The 21,527-nt window shown below is 42.9% G+C and overlaps 1 protein-coding gene across 1 annotated transcript in view; it reads right to left on the bottom strand.

Moving 5' to 3' along the window:
* ATP8B3 (ATPase phospholipid transporting 8B3) overlaps nt 1-21,527 on the bottom strand; it is a 96,898-nt gene that overhangs the window by 28,048 nt on the left and 47,323 nt on the right. Inside the window, exons 11-17 of the mRNA XM_051972268.1 lie at nt 20,737-20,825; nt 16,929-17,122; nt 14,380-14,588; nt 12,997-13,028; nt 11,071-11,227; nt 8,855-9,043; nt 6,648-6,760 (exon numbers count right to left, since the gene is read on the bottom strand). Of these exons, the coding sequence (XP_051828228.1) occupies nt 6,648-6,760; nt 8,855-9,043; nt 11,071-11,227; nt 12,997-13,028; nt 14,380-14,588; nt 16,929-17,122; nt 20,737-20,825 (983 nt within the window). The remainder of the gene's footprint in view (nt 1-6,647; nt 6,761-8,854; nt 9,044-11,070; nt 11,228-12,996; nt 13,029-14,379; nt 14,589-16,928; nt 17,123-20,736; nt 20,826-21,527) is intronic.

Here is a 21,527-nt window from a genome sequence, read left to right as displayed (position 1 = left end):
CTTCTGAATCCAATTCTCCCTGTGCAACAAGAAAACTGTTCAGTTCTGCACACATATATTGTATCTAGAATATAGTGTAACCTATTCAACATGTAAAGGACTGCTTGCCATCTGGGGGAAGGGGTGGAGGGAAGGAGGGGAGAAATCAGAACAGAAGTGAATGCAAGGGATAATGCTGTAAAAAATTACCCTGGCATGGGTTCTGTCAATAAAAACTTATTTAAAAAAAAAAAAAAAAACAATGTATGTGTGCAGAACCGAAAGTTCTCTTGTTGCAGGGAGAATTGGATTCAGAAGATATAAATAACCTGGGAAGAAAAACAAAAATGCAAGCATTTTATATTCATTTCCTAGTGTTCTTTCTTTGGGTGTACCTGCTTCTGTCCATCCTTCATCAAGTGAAACTGAATTAGCTCTCTTTATTGAAGAGATCCACTTCCATCAAAATACATCCTCAAACAGTATCGTTGTTGAGGTATATAATGATCTCCTGGTTCTGCTCATTTCACTTAGCATCAGTTCATGTAAGTCTCGCCAGTCCTCTCTGTATTCATCCCGCTGGTCATTCCTTACAGAACAATAATATTCCATAACGTTCATATACCACAATTTACCCAGCCATTCTCCGATTGATGGGCATCCTTTCATTTTCCAGCTTCTAGCCACTACAAACAGGGCAGCCACAAACATTTTGGCACATACAGGTCCCTTTCCTTTCTTTAGTATCTCTTTGGGGTATAAGCCCAGTAGAAACACTGATGGATCAAAGAGTATGCACAGTTTGTTAACTTTCTGAGCATAGTTCCAAATTGCTCTCCAGAATGGCTGGATGTGTTCAAAATTCTACCAACAATGTATCAGTGCACACATATATTTGTATCTAGGATATACTGTAACCTATTTAACATATAAAGGACTGCTTGCCATCTGAGGGAGGGGGTGGAGGGAGAGAGGGGAAAAATCGGAACAGAAGTGAGTGCAAGTGATAACGTTGTAAAAAATTACCCTGGCATGGGTTCTGTCAATAAAAAGTTTATATATATATATAGTGCTTTTTGTAACCCAGAGTAATAATCTCAGTGCTTCCTTGCGGGATCGTGCCCAGGTTATCACATCTCTGTCTCTCATGTGCACACTTCTGTTTGGATGTTGTCTCCCCTTCATCCAACCCAAGGGCAGGGACCACCTTTTGCTTTTCTTTGTGTTCTCAGCTCTTAACCCGGGGCCTGACACATAGTAGGTGCTTGGTAAAATCTCAGATGTAAAGACTTAAGGTTAACAAAAGCCCTTTACAGATATTAACTCATCTGACCAGCCAAACAATCCTGGGAGGGAGGTGCTATTATTATCCCCATTTCACAGATAAGGAAATTGAGGCTGAGAGAGTCACACAGCTAAGAAAGCATTCGAAGACTTGGACTAGCTGACCTCTGAGGTCCCTCCTGATTCTAAAACTTTGAAACTGAATGAAACAATAATTTCCCTAAAGTCATCAACCATCGCCTTTGCATCCCACCTGCAGGACCTGTGATGATACAGACCCAGCAGCCTTTAAGCCTTTAGGACCCAAAGTCTCTTCAGGATCTTGTAAGTGACCTCCCTGTCTCCATCCCCACAGACCCCTGGCTAGTCCCATCCTCCCCGCCTCCTGCAGCCTGACTCACAGCACCATCCCCCTCCTCCCTGGATCCCAGTCTCTCATTTCCCCCTCCTTACAACAGTCACCTCAGCGCCAGGGCGCCCTCCGACCCTGCTCAGACGCCAAACAGGCCTCCCCATTGCCCAAACTGCTCTTGTTGGGGAGGGAGGGAGGGGGGGCTTTCGGACCTGACCCTCCCGCCAGTCTCCAACCAGCCCCTTGCTCGGTGCACAGGTCAGAGCAGACCCAGCCTCATTCTTCCCCTCCACCTGTGCTCCCTCGAGCCTCCAGACCCCACCTCCCCATGCTCAAAGAATCAGCGGGTCACAGCTTTAGAGCTGGAGTCAGAGTTCAATGGGTGTATCTGTGGGACCCCCGGCAAGTCCCCTAATCCCTCAGTCAGTCTCACTTTCCTCCACTGTAAATAGTGATAACAACTGCATCTACTGCACTGAGCTAGCATGCAGGTCAAATGGAATTTTTTTATACACACACACATAAATATTATACACATACATATATGCGTGTGTATATATGCACATAATACATATCACCAAAAATTTAAAAAAAAAAGGCTATTTTCCTAAATGAACCATTTTTCTCTCAGAATATAATAAATTCATTGAGAGCAAGACTTTCATTTTGTTTATGCCCGGCAAATAGTAAGTGTTTAATCATTGCTTTTTTAATTCATTCATTTACTCATTCAGTCAGGATTTTTGCCACGGTTGCCAGTTTGGTTCACAGGGCCATAAAGAGTCAGACACAAGCGAACAACCGAGTTGGGATTTGGATGCAAGCTGGCCAGGTCCACAGCCTTGAGTCACAGAGAGTGAATCTCCATTCAGGCCATGGGAATGGAGGCCAGGGTCCTCCCAGGCAGTTCTGTAGCCCCTGGTGCCTGGGTTCTTGTTTAGGAGGCCGCAGTGTGTCCTGAACCCTGGAAGGAACTCTTAGGGACCGTCGCTGGGCAACAGGAGGCCTAGAGACTTCCCATGCCGGTGTTTGGGCCTGGAGGAGGAAGGCCAGCTGGTCTCATTAGCCATCCACCCCGAAGGCCTCTAGGGCTTGCTGCTACCCCCAAAGGCCTGCCGGCACTTCATCCACTCCAGGTCCTCGCCTGGGGAGGTTGCCCACACAGCTACTTATGTATTTTGTTTTGCTCTAACTGCTCCTTCTCCATCCATCTGATCTCAGGGAAATCCCTTTAATCCTCTGAGTCTCAAGTTCTTCATCTGTAAAGCTGTAAACAACCACAGCTCCACCAGAAGGCCTGTCCTGCCTCCCTGCATCAGCCCCTCATAGCCCCTGGTGGGCCTTGCCGGCTCATCTGGGAGACACAAAGCCTCTGGGACACCTCGGGACCCAAAGCCCCAAGCCATGACTAACTCTTTCTCCCCCGCTCCTGCATTCCTGAGCCTCTGAAGGCCTGGAGAGAGCTAGGAGTTAAGTCGGAAATCCCGCCGACCACAAACCAGTTCTGGCACTTTTGTTTTTTCTCTTGCCAGGAAGCTTACAAGCACCTGTGCAGAGGAGTGGGGCTCTCTACGCTGCAGAGCAGGTGCTAATCTGCAGGGGGAATGGACACTTCCTCATTCAGACTTTCCTATGCTGGGAAAATCACAGGGAAAAAAAATACAAGTTATTTAAAAGTAAGCCTTGCTTAATTCTAGGGCTTCCCATTCTCTCAATGGTTTCCCCATTTATCCTGTATGCAGCTTGTTTGTGTATATTTGTTTGCAGATTACCTTTTCCATTAGAATGTAAGCTCCTTAGGAAAGGGACCCACATGTGCAAAAGTGTTTGTGGCAGCCCTGTTTGTAGTGGCCAGAAACTGGAAACTGCCCATCAGGTGGAGAATGGCTGAATACATTGTGGTACATGGATATTATGGATTATTACTGGTCTACAAGAAACAACCAACAGGATGATTTTAGAGTGGCCTGCAGAAATATGAGCTGATGCTGAGTGAAATGTGCAGAAGCAAGAGATCATTATATATGGCAACAATAAAATTATATGATGGTCAATTCTCATAGAAGTGACTCTTTCCAACAATGAGATGATTCAGGCCAGTTCCAATGATCTTGTGATGGAGAGAGCCATCTGCACCCAGAGAGTGGGAACTGAGTGTGGATTACAACATAGTATTTTCACTCTTTTTGTTGTTTGCTTGCATTTTGTTTTCTTTCTCGTTTTTTCCCTTTTTGATCTGATTTTTTTTTTCGTGCAGCAAGATAATTGTATAAATATGTATACATATATTGGATATATTTTAGCATGTTAACATAAAAAAAAAAGAATGTAAGCTCCTTGAAGACAGGGACATTTGTCTTTTTGTGGCTCCCGTGCTTAGCATGGTACCTGGCACTTATAGGTGCTTAATTAATGTTTGTTTATTGATTGATTAAGGCCCTCAGAAGCCCTCCTTAACCATTCCATTCCATATTAAGCTCCCATCCTTGAACCAACCCTTATAGTATTATGTCATTCAGAACTTAACTATATGGCTCACCCTGTTCATATCTCTTTATTTTGTTTGTTCAATTAGACTATTGGGTTACTGATAGCAGATGAGTCTTATGCTTTGCCATATCCTCCAGAAAAGTGTCCTTTAATAATATAATGTATTTAATGCATTTAAAAGCATTATTTTTAGAAAAGGTCCCTACGAATTAATGAAAAAAACCAAATGAAGGTGGCCTAGCTGTACCAGATCTAAAACTATATTATAAAGCAGCAGTTACCAAAACCATTTGGTATTGGCTAAGAAAATGATTAGTTGATCAGTGGAATAAGTTAGGTTCAAAAGACAAAACAGTCAATAACTTTAATACTCTAGTGTTTGACAAATCCAAAGACCCCAGCTTTTGGGATAAGAACGCATTGTTTGACAAAAATTGCTAGGAAAATTGGAAACTAGTCTGGCAGAAACTAGGCATTGACCCACACTTAACACTGTACACCAAGATAAAGTCAAAATGGGTTCATGACCTAGGCATAAAGAATGAGATTATAAATAAATTGGAGGAACACAGGTTCAAAATGGGTTCATGACTTAGGCATAAAGAATGAGATTATAAATAAATTAGAGGAACACAGGATAGTTTACCTCTCAGACCTGTGGAAGAGGAAGGAATTTATGACCAAAGAAGAGAGATCATTACTGATCACAAAATAGAAAATTTTGATTATATCAAATTGAAAAGTTTTTGTACAAACAAAACTAATGCAGACAAGATTAGAAGGGAAACAATAAACTGGGAAAACATTTTTACAGTCAAAGGTTCTGATAAAGGCCTCATTTCTAAAATATATAGAGAACTGACTCAAATTTATAAGAAATCAAGCCATTCTCCAATTGATAAATGGTCAAAGGATATAAACAGACAATTCTCAGATGAAGAAATTAAAATTATTTATAGACATATGTAAATATGCTCCAAATCATTATTAATCAGAGAAATGCAAATTAAGACAACTCTGAGATACCAATACACACCTGTCAGATTGGCTAGAATGACAGGGAAAGATAATGTGGAATGTTGGAGGGGATGTGGGAAAACAGGGACACTGATACATTGTTGGTGGAATTGTGAATATATCCAGCTATTCTGGAGAGCAATTTGGAACTATGCTCAAAAAGCTATCAAACTGTGCATACCCTTGGATCCAGCAGTGTTTCTACTGGGCTTATACCCCAAAGAGATACTAAAGAAGGGAAAGGGACCTGTATGTGCCAAAATGTTTATGGCAGCCCTCTTTGTAGTGACTACAAACGGAAAAATGAGAGGCCGCCCATCAGTTGGAGAATGGCTGAATAAATTGTGGTTTATGAATATTATGGAATATTATTGTTCAGTAAGAAATGACCAGCAGGATGAATACAGAGAGACCTGGAGAGACTTACATGAACTGAGGTTGAGTGAAATGAACAGAATCAGGAGATCATTATATACTTCAACAACAATATTATATGATGATCAATTCTGATGGACGTGGCCCTCTTCAGCAATGAGATGAACCAAATCAGTTCTAATGGAGCGGTAATGAACTGAACCAGCTACACCCAGGGAAAGAACTCTGGGAGATGACTATGAATCACTACATAGAATTCCTAATCCCTCTATTTTTGTCTGCCTGCATTTTGGATTTCCTTCACAGGCTAATTGTATAATATCTCAGAGTCCGATTCTTTTTGTACAGCAAAATAACGGTTTGGACATGTATACATATATTGTATTTAACTTATACTTTAACACATTTAACATGTATTGGTCAACTTGCCATCTGGGGGAGGGGATGGGGGGAAGGAGGGGAAAAATTGGAACAAAAGGTTTGACAATTGTCAATGCTGTAAAATTGCCCATGCATATACCTTGTAAATAAAAAGCTATTAAAAATGAAAAAAAAAAAAAAGAAAAGAAAAGAAAGGGTCCCTACGCTTCATGAGACTTCCAAAGATTATGGGACACAAAAATGGTTAAGAAACTCTCATATCAAGGAAAAGGAGCCCAGGAGAAAGCTTTGGGAGGATACCCAGAGTTAGTGTGACCTTGATGAAGAGCCAGCAAAGGATACTAAGGTAGGGAGATTAGGAAGGGGCCTTAAACACAGAATGTCAAAGCTCTAAGAGTCCTAAAGTCTAGAATGTCAAAGCTGAAAGAGAACAGAGAACATGGACTGTCAAAGCTGAGTCCTTAGAATATAAAACACAAATCATTAAAGCTAAAAATTTCTCAGAATATAGAATGTGAAAATTAAAATAGACTTTAGGGATCATCTGGTCCAGCTTCTTCTTTGAAGGATGAGGAAGCTGAGCCACAGAGAAATGCTTTCCTAAGATTGCATATCAAATAAGTGGAAATGACAGGACTATAAACCAGGTCGCCCAACTCTCAATCCAGTACTCTTTGCATGGTTGGGTAATGGATTAGCCACCCAGGAAAGATCAGGGACCGAACAGCATGAGACACATTCCTTCCTCCTCCCTATCCCCAGGACTCACATCCAGGGCCTTCTCAGTCGCAAGCTCATTAGGACATCCTGGCCGAAGCCGCTCAAATATCACGGTGTCTGCTCCTTTGGTGTACAGTCGGATGGTACCTTCGGGATCTCTCACTACAGGAGAAAAGAGTCCACCTGTCTTTATTGGGTCCCCATGGAATAACACCAGAAATGTTAAGAACTTTGGATTTAGGAGGGTTCCTCTCCTTTGGCCCAGGGCTGCTGACATCCTCAATGCTGCAGCCAGCTTGACAGACCTTTCCTCCTTGCCCTTTTCATCTCTTCCTTGATTGTTCCCAACCCCGAGAGGAAGAAACTGGGACTTTGGGTATAATGGAGTGACCACTATGACCACCAGCTGCAGTAGAGAAGAGAACCCCAGAATCTTGGTATGGGAAGAGCCTTCCCAGGACCTCCCAAGATCTGATCCTTATCCTCTTTCATACCCTCAATAAAGTACGCTTAGAGATCCACAGGGATAGGGAACTCAATACCTCCCAAGCAGCCCATTTCACATGGACAGTTGTGACAACTGTCAGGATATTTTTCCTAATAAAGTGTATCTATCGTTATCTTTGTCTGTCACTATTCTCCCTCCTGTTAGTTTTGCCCACTGGAATCAAGCAGAACAAATCTAATTACTTCTCCACAAACCTGGGAACGGAGAAAGAGGAACAATCTTTTGACATATATTGACCTTTCCCCACCCTCCAACACGTTGTGATGTAAACTGGGACAAGTTTTGTCTGAGGACGCCCCATCTGTCCAATCCTTCCCAGAAGAAGCCCTTTGACATCTCCTCCTTGAATGGCAATGTTAGCCTACTTTACTGGGTTCCAAGATGTGGCTGGACCCAGCAGTGGGCTGGTATGATGGAAAGAATACTGAAGTTAGAATTGGAAAAAGTCAGTTTAATTCCTACAAATTCCACCTAATCCCTACTTCCTATGTGGCCAATCCCTTAATCTCTCTAGACTTCAGTTTCTTTATCTGAAAAATGGGACTAAATAGTCTTTGAGATGTCTTCCAGATCTTATGGACAGTGGGTGTCCAAGACCCACCTCCCAGCTATATACAAGCTTCTCATCACCAGTTTTATCAACAAGGAATGATTTTTTTCCTAAGCCACTCATGAAGATGACTGTTTCGGACAGATAGAATGTGACAGTCTTCATTGGTGGAAGAAAATACTGTACTAGTGGAATCACAGATAATACTGATACTAATAGGGAGGGGAATGAAAATAATAGTCTTTACTGGTGGAAGAAAGTACCATACTGATACTAATGGGGAGGGGAATGAAAATAACAGTTTTACTGATGGAAAGAAGTACCATACTAATGAAATCACAGATAATACTGTCGGGGAAATGAAAATAATAGTCTTTACTGGTGGAAGAAAGTACCATACCAATGAAATCACATATAATACTGATACTAATAATTTAGGGGGAAAACGAATATAAATTTTTAAAATATTAATTTTTTTAAAAATAGTGATACTAATGATAAATGGCACAATCCCAATATTTTTAGATAGTTATTTTTGACTTGGTTGGCTAGTTATTATCTTTTGTTCACCAAGAGGTCCAAAATGACATCAGTACGTTGGTGTCAAAGTATACAATATGTCTAATTGTGGTCGATCAGCCCAGTATAAGATCAGGTGCCTCTTTTTTTACTCAGTAACTTGAGAAAAGGATGAGGACTTGCAAAATGATGTAATAGTGAGGAAAACACTAATTTTGGTTTTATGATGGAGCTGACTTCATAGATCAACCTAGTGGAGAAAGAGGCAGGAGTAAACAGGGGGAAAAGCCCTACCTTTTGGCAAAATGGCCCTGGGATCCTGGCAAGCCACTCAACTGCCCTTGGCAACTCTTCCAGACTCTATATTACAGATGAGCTACAGATCATTCTGGATCAGTGGAAGGAATTTCCATGCCTCCTGCTAAGGGGAAATATTTTCCCCATATATGAAAACACTTAAGCAGAGGTGAGGTATAAAGACAATCCCAGGAGTCCCTTTCTCTGGTTCTCTCTAACCTTATTGCAGTTATTCCTATGCTAGGCAAGCTGTTGGGGATTGGATGAGGCAGTAAGAAAGAATAAATGCTGTGTTTGGGGTTGAGGGGGATTGCTGAAAGTGGGGATAGAAGGATACAACTTCTGGCTCAGATGGAAGAAGGGTAGGGCCTCCCCTGCTTACAGAGCACGGACATCCTCTTCCGGACGCTGTTAAAGTCCATCATGGCCAGCAGCTGGTAGGTTCTCTCCACCCCGAGCTCGTTGGTGGTGATGGTGTCCTGAGTCCGGGACAGAAACACGTAGCCAAAGTTCCTCGCGGCCGTCACCAGAGCCTCCTCGTCTGGAGAAGCTGCCTGGTAGACCAGTTGGCCTAAAAAGAGAGTACACGGAGAGGGGAGAGTTGGAAGGATCTGTTAAGGGCCCAGCACAGTGGATTGGGTTGAGCATTGGGACTGAAGCCAGAAAAACTCTTCTGAAATTCAAATCCAGCCTCGGACACTTGACTGTATGAACCCTGGCACGTCACTTACTGCTGCTTGCCTCAGTTTTCTCATCTATCAAATGGGCTAGAGATGAACATGGCAAATGGCTTGAGTACCTCTGCCAAGAAAACTCCCACACACCCTCCCCCAAATGGAACTTTCCAACCCAGCAGAGACTCAAGGACCAACGTGTGCTGACTCAGAGAAACCTGGAGTGGCCACTTCAGCCACAGGCATGGACCTCCCAGGGAGGCTTTAACTCTTCAGAGGGAAGAACAGAATGTCCCCGGGACATCCTGTGCCAAGCTCGAGGGCTCAGGTGACAATCTCCCACAGGGAAGGGCCCAGAGCTGCTCTGCTCAGACAGACCAAGGCCCACACGGGCCGGGTTCGGGGCTTGCGGCATCCCGGCGCTCCCTCATTCAGGAAGCCCGGTGCAGTTTGGGGAGAGAGAGACAGGATTTAGTTAGGAGGCACAAGTCCCCACTACCATTTCACCAAGTTCTTGTGAGACACAGATGAGATGGAATGTACAAAGCACTTTGCAAACCTGAAAGTGCTACCTTCGTGTCAGAGATCGTAATTCAACATATTTGTGACTCATGATGTAGAAGAACTGGAAGAACTGACAAGCCTTCATTAAGTAACTACAGGATGTCAGGCCCTGTGCTGGGATACCAAGATGGAAACCCACCAGGGCCTGGCAAGTAAGGGACTCGGGAAAAGCTTTCCAATGAACATTATATGTGCTAAGAACCTTTCTTATTCTGGGGTTCCACACTCCAACGGTCCTTCTAGCTCTCATATTTCATGTTCTAAGAGCCCTCCCACCCCTGACCTCCTGGGTTCTAAGGGCCCTCCCAGCCCTGACCTCCTGGGTTCTAAGGGCCTCCCAGCCCTGGCTTCCTGGGTTCTAAGGGCCCTCCCAGCTCTGACCTCCTGAGTTCTAAGGGCCCTCCCAGCTCAGACATCCTGGGTTCTAAGGGCCCTCCCAACTCTGACCTCCTGGGTTCTAAGGGCCTCCCAGCCCTGGCTTCCTGGGCTCTAAGGGCCTCCCAGCCCTGGCTTCCTGGGCTCTAAGGGCCCTCCCAGCTCTGATATCCTCTATTCTAAGCCTTCTCTCACATTGAGTTTCTACACTTGAAGGAACTTCTCAGTGCCATGGAAAGGCACTAAGTCCTTGCTATTAATGAGCTGTGTGACACTGGTCATGTGACATGACCTTTCCAGGTATCAGTCTCCTCATGCTTAAAAGGAAGAGGTTGGAGCCAATGGCTTTTCCCAGTCCTTCCAGTTTCAGATTTCTGCTCTGCGCAATTCCATTCAAAGATGCTCCCTTCCCTCCCAAGGAAGTTAGTTTACTGCCTTTCCCAATGAGATATCAGTAAATGCTTATTCTTTGCCCCTTTTATCACCCCTAAAACACTGGAATTGTTAAAGGTATCCTACTCCCTGACCATTCCAATGACCAGTGACTATCTCTGAGCCTATGTCAAGTTAATAGGTATTATGAGTAAATAACTACATAAAAACATTAATTAAGCATTTGCTGTATACAAATCATTGCAGATGCAAAAAGAACTATTTTCTTCATTTGGATCATAAAATTATAGACCCTGAGCTGGAAGGGACAGAGCTTGTCCAGGATCACAAGAGCCAGTGTCTTCAAATCAAATCTGAGTGTCCCAGACTATAAGATTTCAAATAGGATAGACTGGTTGGTAAAGTGATTAAAAGTATGCCTTCCCTTCCCTTTTCAAGCGTCCTCAATGAAATAAAATAGAAACAAAGCCACTTCCCTGTGTCTGCCAGTGAAACAAGAGCCCAGTTTCCTTTCCTTCATTTCTTCCCAGGGTGCTGGGATAATGGCTGCCCTTCCCCCATATTGGCCAGTCCCTGGACGGGCCCCACTCACCTTCCTTCTCCTCCACCATGACAGTATGGCACAGGGCCAGCAGCCTCCAGAACTCCCGGACCACCTCATCCTCATCATTTTGGATGGCTATCAGGAGCTTGGAGTCATAGAATACCATCTTCCCATCAGCATATTTGTTCCAGCTCAAAGAGACAGCCTGGGAGTGAAATAAGAATTTGAGGGGAGGGAAGGAGGAAGGGAGGAAAAGGAGTGGGAGGGAAGGAGGAAGGGAGGAAAAGGAGTGGGAGGGAAGGAGGAAGGGAGGAAGAGGAGGGGCGGAGGAGAAGGGGAGAGAAAGAGAAAAGAGGGAAAAGAGGAAGAGAAAAGAGAGGGAAGGGATACAGGAAAGGGAGGGGAAGGAGGAAAGAGAAGGGGAAGGGAAAGGGGAAGAGGGACACAGAAACACAGAGAAAAGAGAGAGAGAGAGAGAGAGAGAGAGAGAGAGAGAGAGAGAGAGAGAGAGAGAGAGAGGAAGAGAAAGCGAGAAGGAGGGAGGGGGGAAAGAGAAAGCCCCAGTAGACATCTGGCTTCTGGGAGACCCTAGATTATAAAGTGGAAAAACGAATCTTAAATTCTAAGGACCTTCCCAGATCTGACATCCTGTATTCTAAAGACCCTCTTCAATCAAAGTTCTACCTTGATTCTCATCAGAGATATGTTCCCAAATTACCAAGGCAAGTTGTTTAATATTCACCTATCTATAAAATGATGGGGTTGCCCTGGTTTAGAGGACCAGAGAAGAACCTGAGGTCATTTTAGTTCAATTACCTCATTTTCCAGAGGAAGAATTTGAGGTCCTGAGAGGTCAAGTGAATTACTCAGCTAGGTCACCTAGCAAGTAAGAAGCTAAGGTAGAATTTGCACTCAAGCCCTCCATCCCTCAGCCAACTCTCTTTCCTCTGTACCTAACTGAGTACCCAGGATACTTTTCTGGTCACAGAGAGTTCAGGTGTCTAATAACTAATAGCAGAATGCAACGAATTGGATTGGCAAATTCTTTGCTAACACATCATATTCCCTTTTTATTTACTTTATTCTATAACTTCCATGGCCAAAATAAATTTGATAAGCCAAAGAGCCCAGGAAAAGGGAGAAAATGCAGAAAAAGAAGAACACTTCACCCAAAAAGCCCAACAGGGCAGATCAACCTGAATTAAAGAATATTTTTTAAAGAAAATAATTTTTGGTTTCAGGACAAGACATTTCCCATTAGGCAATTACCTAAAGGAGAATTGATGCCATCTATCTATTATTGATCAAAGGATGGGAAAGGTGAAGAAATTTAGCATTACTTTATATTTGAACAAGAATTCTTGGGTCCCACTAGACAAGACCATCCTCTAGACATGGCTAGTGCTCATGCATCTCCATGCCCTCTCCTTTTATCCATGCTATTCTCCACATGATTCTTAAAGAGCCCTTTTGGTTCTGAGAAACTTGTGTTATATGTTCTAAAAACTCTCTTAGATCTAACATCCTATGTTTTAAGTTCTAAGGTCTATTCTAAGGTCCCTGCTCTGATGTCCAACATTCTAATGGCCCATTCATGTGATATTTTGTGTTCTGAGCACCCTCTCAGCTCTAATATTTTATATGCTAAGAGCCACCATCAACTCTGACATTTAATTATATTCTAAATTTCTTCCCAGTTCTGATATTTTATTGTATGTCTCCTTTTAACTCTAACAACCCATGTTCTAAGGGCTCTCCCAGCTCTGATATCCTGGGTTCTAAAAGCACTTCTCATTCTGACATCCCTAGGTTCTAAGGGCCTTTCCAGCTCTGTCATTCTATGTCCTAAGGACCCTTCTAACTCTGATATTCTAGGATGCTATGGCTGGGTGAACATTTCCCCATCTTGGAAATCCCACTTCCTACTCACGATCGCAACCCTTGGTTCTGGGCCCAGACCAAGATCAGACTTACCTTCAGGCCTTCCTCATTACTTCCATCTGTACCTAAACAAGAAATACAGCTTCAGTCCTTTGCTTTCAAGGAGAGGACTCAGATATGGGAGGGGGGGGGGGTGTCTTACCCCCTCATTCCCTTTCTTAAAGGAGCTAGGTAAGTAATAAGGAAAAACAACTTTAGCCAGATGGGAGGAGCTAAAAAGACTCTATACCAGAATTGATCAGAATTAGATGCTGGGATCTGCCACTGACTCAGTGTATGACCTTGGACAAGTCCCTAGTTAGTATTTCCATTTTCTTCTCTGAGAAATTAGGGCCTGACCTAGATCAAAGTCTCTGAAGGGGCACCATAGCACATAGAGCACTGGGCCTGGAGTCAGGAAGTCCTGAGTTCAAATTTTACCTCACATTCTTAATAACTATGTGAGCTTGAACAAGTCAACTCAACTGCCATTACCCTCCTTTTCCTCAGCTGTAAAATGGTGATCATAATAGCACTTATCTTCCGGGGCTACTGTGAGGATCAAATGAGATATTTGTAAGGTGCCTAGCACAGTGCCTGATGCACAGGAGGTGTTTAATAAATGCTTTTTCCCTTTTGGGCACCCTTCGGCAGGCTTCTTGAAGCCTCTGAACTCCACCTTGGTGCAATAGTTTCAAATGCACAGGATAAAAATCAATAGATTACAAAGAAAACCAATTATATTGAAAGAAAGATGTCATTTTCCTCCCATCCAAATTCACAGACCTTTTAATTTGACCATCCTTTCTGGCTCTAAGAGTTTGATTTCCTAAGTCAATGTGGCAGCGGGAGGGATGCGGTTCAGTACAATCAACTTGAGAAGTTATGGGGAGCCTCAGGTGCTCTAGGGTGGACAGGGAGTGGATGGGTCTGGTGTGTGGAGAGGAACATAAGATTACTGTGGAATGGTTGGAGATCCAGTGATCCCTGTAAGACAGATTTAGAATAGCCTCTTCTCTAATATTACTGAAAGGTAAAGTTTATACATAGCTTACAGGTTTGCAAATCCCTTTACATATAGCACCTCACTTAATCCTCACAACAAACCTGAGAGGCAAATGCAATTATCCTTATTTTACAGACGAGGAAACTGAGGCAAGAGGAAGTGAAGGATTTACTCACGGTCACAAGATTAACTAATAACTGAGAAAATTTTTGAACACGAGGTCTTGCTGAATTCAGATCCTTTAACAGTAGTCACCCAGGTTATTTTACTGCTTCCAAGGATAGGGTCTAAGGTTCCCAATGGGACCTGGACCCATATATATCCTGGAGGGTCTAGGCAGGGTAGGCAATAGAGTCTGGGGGGCTAGGTAGGAGGGCCTAACTCAGGCTGGGAGAGGGAGAGAGGAAATGGTATCCCTGTAGGGCAGTCACCATAAATCAGCCCATTGATGCAGCATTTCTTGAAGGTCATGATGTTCTGGGTCAGGGTCCCTGTCTTGTCGGAGAAGATGTACTCAATTTGTCCCAGCTGGTCATTGAGACTGGTACTCCGGGCATTGGCCGGCATGTTCCGGGGGGGATAGTACATCTCCATGTCCCAGTTGATGAAGCAGCTATTAACCAGGTAGATAAACTCAAAACTGCAAGGGATGAGACAAGGGACAACTATTAAAAGCCTGGGTAGGGACTGAATTTGATGGCACAGTATCTGGAGCCATGCCTCGGGAAGAAAAAGTTAGAGGCATATCCCTACCCAACATGTCTTGGAATACTAATAATTAGTATTATGAATAATGAATGTTCTTCATTGCTATAGCATTTCAAGGTTTACAAAGTACTTTTCTCACAACAAAAAGATGATATCAAGATATCAAAGATATCAAGTAGATATTTGAGATGGATAATAATTATTAGCCATAATAATGGCATTTATATAGTACTTTGAAGCCTACAAAAATACTTCAAATCTACTCTGCTGTTCATAAAGATATAAATACAAAAACTGGAACTTAAGTTTTTTCTGATTCCAAGCTTGGTGCTCTCATACCTCCCTCACACTAGTCTTGTGCCCTGATAGGACAGGGCAGAACCACAGAGGCATCAAATGGGGCAGAAGGAGAGACTCATACTATGCATGGGCACTCTCAAAACTAGAGGCCATTTGTAGTTGTTGTTTGCTTGCTTTTTTCCTTTCTTCTTTTTTTTTTTCATTTTTGATCTGATTTTTCTTGTGCTGTATGGTAAATATAGAAATATATTTAATAGAACTGCACATGTTTAACCTATATTGAATTACTTGCTGCATAGGGAAGAGGGATGGGGGGAAAGGAGGGAGAAAAATTTGGAGCACAAGATTTTGCAAGGGTGAATGTTCAAAACTACCTTTGCATGTATTTTGAAAATAAAAATTGCCCAAAGACACTTGAGATCACCCTCCCTGGTGGAATCTGCCATATCCAGAGTTCTTTGCATTAATGAAACCATGGATCCATAACACTTTCCCCACCAATTTTAATTAGTTAATTAATTTCAGACATTTATTTGAGAAAGCAACCACCCATTGAGAAAGCAAACAATAGGACACCCATTATACCCTACCAAAAAGTTATTAGAACATTAAACAAATTTGTTCAAATACTTATTTTAGGTTTGGAGTTAAGAGAAGCTGAGTTTAAATAAAGGCTCAGACATTTGCTGTGAGATCCTGGGCAAGTCACTGAATCACTATTTGCCTCCATTTTTTCCTCTGTAAAATGAGGATAATTACAGCACCAACTTCCCAGGATTGTTATGAGGATCAAATGAAATGATAATTGTAACGTGCTTGGCACATAGTAAACTATGTGTATTATGTATATATACATAAATATTATTATGTTACTATTATAATATTAATATGATGTATAATATTAGAACATATATTTTATTAATATACTATACAATTATACATAATATTATTGTGATAATATTGTTATTGTTGTTTTAAAATCTTATATAGATGAATAAGGCACCGTGCCTGGTCACTATGACATGATTTCAAATTTGGACTCAGACACTTAAAAGCTGTGTGATCCCTTTTCCTTAACTATAAAGTTGCTTGCAGCCATATAAGTTATACCTTCCAGGAGTATTGTGAGAATATAATAATAATGATGATGATCATTATTTTAAGCATTCATTATAGCCAATACTATGTGCCAGGCACAAGGCTAATTTTTCTATAACATTGTAGAGGGAAAACCAGAGGCCTGAAAAATCAGGAAATTAATCCCAGAGATTAATTCTGGCCCCATTCATTTCAACTCAAAAACACTCCTTCGTGGATGATCAAGAGGTAAGTGGAGCAACAAAAGCATTCCAGATGGAGACACACTGTACAAAGGTACAGAGGTGGGAAATGGCATGGCAAGGTCAAGGGCAGTGTGGCCAGAATAAGGAATGAATGAAAAGGAGTAAAAAGTTTGAAAAAATAAGTGGGAGCCAGATGTTGGAGGGCTTGAAATGAGGATTTAAACAGATTACATTTTATTCTGGAACCAGAAGGAATGCACTAAAGATTTTTGAGCAAAGAAGTGACATGTTCTAACCTATTAACTAGCTATTATTATTAACTATCCCACTCTGGACCTTGAATTCTAAGGGCCCTTCCAACCTCCTGGGTTCTAAGGGCCCTCCCAGCTCTGACCCCCTGGGTTCTAAGGGCCCTCCCAGCTCTGACATCCTGGGCTCTAAGGGCCCTCCCAGCTCTGATCTCTTCTGATCTTTAAATCAAGGCTGGGCAGCCAATTGCTAGGCTGATGTACAAGGAAGTCCTGATCAAACACACATTAGATTAAGTGTCTTCTTAGTAGTCTTCCAAGCTGAGATTCCATGATCTCAATAATCTCATTTTGCAGCTACTTTCCTTCCCTGGGCCCCAGCTTCCTCACCTGCCCACATGTCATCCTCCCAGCCCTCCATAACCTTTCTCATTAGCTTACGTGATATAGAGGGACATTGGCACAATGATGCTGAGCAGGATCATGAAACCCCAGAAGATAAGGAAAGCCTCATTAGCTACAGATGATTTGCTGTAGAAGGCAGACAGGTAGCTGTGCTTGGTCTGGAAATCCACCACTAGGAAGCCATAGGCCACCGCCATGCAAAAAGAGATTACCACCAACATCAGGAATATCTGTGGAAGGAGACAGCAGGCATCAGGATGGCTAGAGAATGAAGTGGGGGAGAGGGAGCAACGGGTGTTCTAGAAGGGGGAGCCATAGGTAGTCTAAAAATAGGGAGGTCATGAGTGTTCTAGAAGGAGTAGAGCCATAAGTACTCTAGAAAGGGAAGAGGGAGCCCCAGTGTTCTAGATTGCTTGGGGGAGAGTGATGGGAAAAGTTCATGGGTCTGTCCCAGGACCTTTGGAATAGCCACCATCATAGCTGGCCTTGGCATGTTGATAGCACATCAGGGTTTACAAAGTGGTCTCAGTTCAAGTAACTGAAGTTTTCTCTTTGGTACCTTGACTAAATCCCCTCCTTCCTTGTCAGACTTGATTAATTAGTTCTCCCTGCCTGTTCAAGCTCCAGAGTGACATAATTTCTGACTTTGAGGTCTTGATCGCTGGTATCAAGACCTCCCCAACACTGACAAGCTGTTTGAAGAATCCCCCAGCATTCCAGAATACCAGGAAGGAAAGAAATAGAAAAAGAGGAGGAGGAAGAAAAACAAGAATGCATTTATAAAGCACTTTTTAGGTTTTCAAAGCCTTAGTTATATATATTATCTCATTTGATTCTCACAAAAACTCTGGGAGGAAAGTATTATTATTATAATGCCCATTTTAGAGAGGAGAAAACCAAGGCTGAAAGAAGTTAAGCTCCCTTTCCAGGTGCACACAACCAGCAAGTGACTGGAGTTGAATCGGAGCACCAAGGCCAACACTATCCGCTATTCATCTGGTTGCCAAAGTAACTAGGTCCCATGGTGATAAACAAGTGATTTTAACCAAAGAGGGATTTGAACTCACAATCTGCTATCAAAATCAGGGCTCTTTCCCCTATACTGGAATTCCTCTACTATCCCATCCTGTCACCTGTGTAATCTTCAGCAAAATCATTTCTACCTCTATGGACCACAGCTTCCTCATTTGTAAAATGTAAAATGGGAGATGGGACATTAGTTCACCATGTAATCCTCCAATTTCTGCTTGGAGAACTAATTGTCTGTGTTGGGAGAATAACTGGTTTATGAGCCAGATTTCATAGATCTGAGTATTTCTGTTTCACTCCCATTCCAGAACTGTTTATCGAGTCAGAGAATTCCCAGTAAAGAAGCTCCCTCCAGCAATACGTAGCACCTCACAGAGTTGCCAAAGACACTAGGTGCCCAGAATCCCACAGCCAGGACATATCAAATATGAGACCTGCATCTGGGTCTGACAGAACCTTAGGATGCCTCTCAAATGTCGGTTTACAGGAGCCTAAAATCCTACATCTTCCACTCAGTGCCACCTGTTCTACCCCCAGCACCAAGAAGAACAAGGCTAATCCATCTTCCACATGAGAGGGCTTCAAATACTTGAAATTAGTGGTGATGTCTATCCTAATTTTTCCATTCTTCACACTAATCAATCCTCTTCTGGCATAGCCTCTAGTCCCTTTCCTGCTTGCCTTTTCCTAGATCCCATGATAATTACTGTTCTCTCCATTTAGCTTCTCAGTCTTTCCTAAAATGTATCACCCAAGACTGAATTCAACACTCCAGATAAACTTGAACAAGACCTTCTTCAATCTGGACACCATATCTCCTTTAATTCAGCCCAAGATCACATTGACTTTTTAGCAGCTAGATCTATGGAGTCAGAGCAAGCCTGCAGCCCACTGAAACCCCCAGATCTTTTTCACAAAAACTGTTGTCTCATGATACTTCCTTCATGTGAAACTGATTTTTCTGAAGCCCAATGAAAGAATTTACCTGTCTTTATTTGATTTGATCAGATTGACCTGTTGTTCTAGTCTCTGGGGAGCCAGACTTTATCATTCAATAATGCCAGCTGGCTTTCCCACTTTTCCATTTGAGAAGTACACCATCCAAATCTTTATCTAAGTCATTGGATGTTGGGCAGTACAAGATTGAGGACAGATCCTCACAAAAGGCACTTCCTCCTAAGTTGACGCTTTGGGTCTTGTCATTTGAACAGCTCCAAATTTCCTCTGATAAAATATTAAATACATATTTAACATGTATTGGACTGCTTGTCATGCAGGGGAGGGGATGAGGGGAAGGAGGGAAAAATTTGGAACAGAAAGTTTTGCAAAGGTCAATGTTGAAAAATTATCCAGGCATATGTTTAGTAAATAAAAAGCTATAATAAAAATAAAATAAAATGTTAAATAGATAAATCGCTCCTATCTTCACTCAATTCTACTCTTATGCAGTCCACATTCCTTCACCTTTAACTCATCTGATTAGAAATAGTTTCCATTTCTTCATCTGAAAATCGTCTCTTCATACCCTTTGACCATTTATCAATTGGAGAATAGCTTGGACTCATAAATTGGAGTCAATTCTCTATATATTTTAGAAATGTCCAACTTTAACTCAACAAATATTTTTAAGTATGCCATCCAAGTTTTTATCCAAGTCATTGGATGTGGGCAGTACAAGATTAAGGGCAGATCCCTGGGACATCCCCTAAAAGACACTTTCTCCTAAGTTGACATTGACCCATTATTGCCTATCTTTGGGTTTTGTCATTTGAACAGCTCCAAATTGACTTAACTCTACATTATCTCTGATAAAGTGTAAAATAGATAAATAGCTATTATCTTACATTATCTCCACTCAATTCTACTCTTATCCAGTCCACTTTCCTTCAACTTTAACTCAACAAATACTTTTAATCACTGACTAATTGCAAAGTGTGGTGGTTGGCCCCAGAGGGAAACAAATGTGAAATAATGTTTCTCCTGAGAGAGTTGGAACTCCTTTGGATACAAAGTAACATGAGAAATTTGGCCAAGTAGAACTTTTCCCTGAGCTATATCCCTAAGTCTGTGAGATCAATTTTTATGTTACATCTTATTTGAATCACAGGTCCCATTGAACTTCTATTAGAGTTTGCATTGTGGTTTAAAAAAAAAAAAGTACCTCAGTGGGAGAGCCTTGGGTGACTCATTAGCCAACCTTCTCGGCCCGCTCCTACATGTCCCAAAGCCAGGCTCGGTCTACCCGTCAGGACACACCTGCTGAGCCTGCAGGATGCCAAATCTTTGCTTGTTTGAATGCCCACCTGCTTCCTATTTTCCGAAAGTCCTGATGCTCCACCTGGTTTCCTGGACTTCCTCCTATTATCTAAGGCTGTGACTATGAACATATCATCCACCCCACCCCAGCAGGTCTGTCTGGTCACTAATCTGAGTCACCACTTAGTGCCAAGGCCAACAGGACAAGGGTCACCTAGCCAAGACCCCAAGAAATATGAGGCTCACCCTGGGGGGATGGGGGAGGGGTGGGCTACAGAGGAGACAGGATCAAAAATCCTGGGGTGCAATCATGCTGGTCAGGGCCTTAGAAATCATCTTGTGCAATCTCCACATTTCATCGAAGTGGAAATTCAAAAGGGAAATTACTTCCTCCCCAGGGCCACATGATGAGTCAGTAAGAATGGGAACTAGAATTCAGTTCTTCTTCAGGTTTTTCTCATCCCCTCTGAGACTCCTCAAATGACTCTGGGGAACGGGGGTAGGGGTGGGGGTAAGAGAAGAAGGTTGGGGGTCCAGTCAAGCAACTAACACCACTCACAATAATGACAAGTTTGTTCATCAGCCGGTCCAGCTTGGTCCTCTTCAGCTTGATTTTCCCACTGTTCTTCATGATCTTAGAATCAAAACCTGGTGGGAAAACATGGGAAAGGAGCTGGCCAGTTTCTAACTATTGTTAAGTAGCTACTTCATTAATGCCATAGAATTATGGAATGTCTGAGCTGGAAGGGCCCTTAGAATAGGGCTTGGGTTGGGAGGATCTTTAAAAACTGGATGTCAGAGCTGGGAGGGCCCTTAGAACTCAGGATGTCAGAGCTGGGAGGGTCCTTAGAACTCAGGATGTTAGAGCTGGGAAGGCCCTTAGGAACCCAGTTTATCAGAGTGGGAAGTTCCTAAGAACCCAGGAGGTCAGAGCTGGGAGGACCCTTAGAACCCAGGATGTCAGAGTGGGAAGGCCCTAAGAACCCAGAAGGTCAGAGCTGGGAGGGCCCTTAGAACCCAGGATGTCAGAGTGGGAAGGCCCTTAGAACCCAGGAGATCAGAGCTGGGAGGGCCCTTAGAACTCAGGATGTTAGAGCTGGGAAGGCCCTTAGGAACCCAGTTTACCAGAGTGGGAAGTTCCTAAGAACCCAGGAGGTCAGAGCTGGGAGGACCCTTAGAACCCAGGATGTCAGAGTGGGAAGGCCCTAAGAACCCAGAAGGTCAGAGCTGGGAGGGCCCTTAGAACCCAGGATGTCAGAGCTGGGAGAGCCCTTAGAACCCAGGAGGTCAGAGCTGGGAGGGCCCTTAGGGCACAGGAGGTCAGGGCTGGGAGAGCCCCTAGAACCCAGG

Source organism: Antechinus flavipes, chromosome 1, assembly GCF_016432865.1.
Source record: "Antechinus flavipes isolate AdamAnt ecotype Samford, QLD, Australia chromosome 1, AdamAnt_v2, whole genome shotgun sequence".
Lineage (NCBI taxonomy): Eukaryota > Metazoa > Chordata > Mammalia > Dasyuromorphia > Dasyuridae > Antechinus > Antechinus flavipes.
Note: the sequence above shows the minus strand (reverse complement) of the source record. Positions and strands in the feature narration are given on the sequence as shown.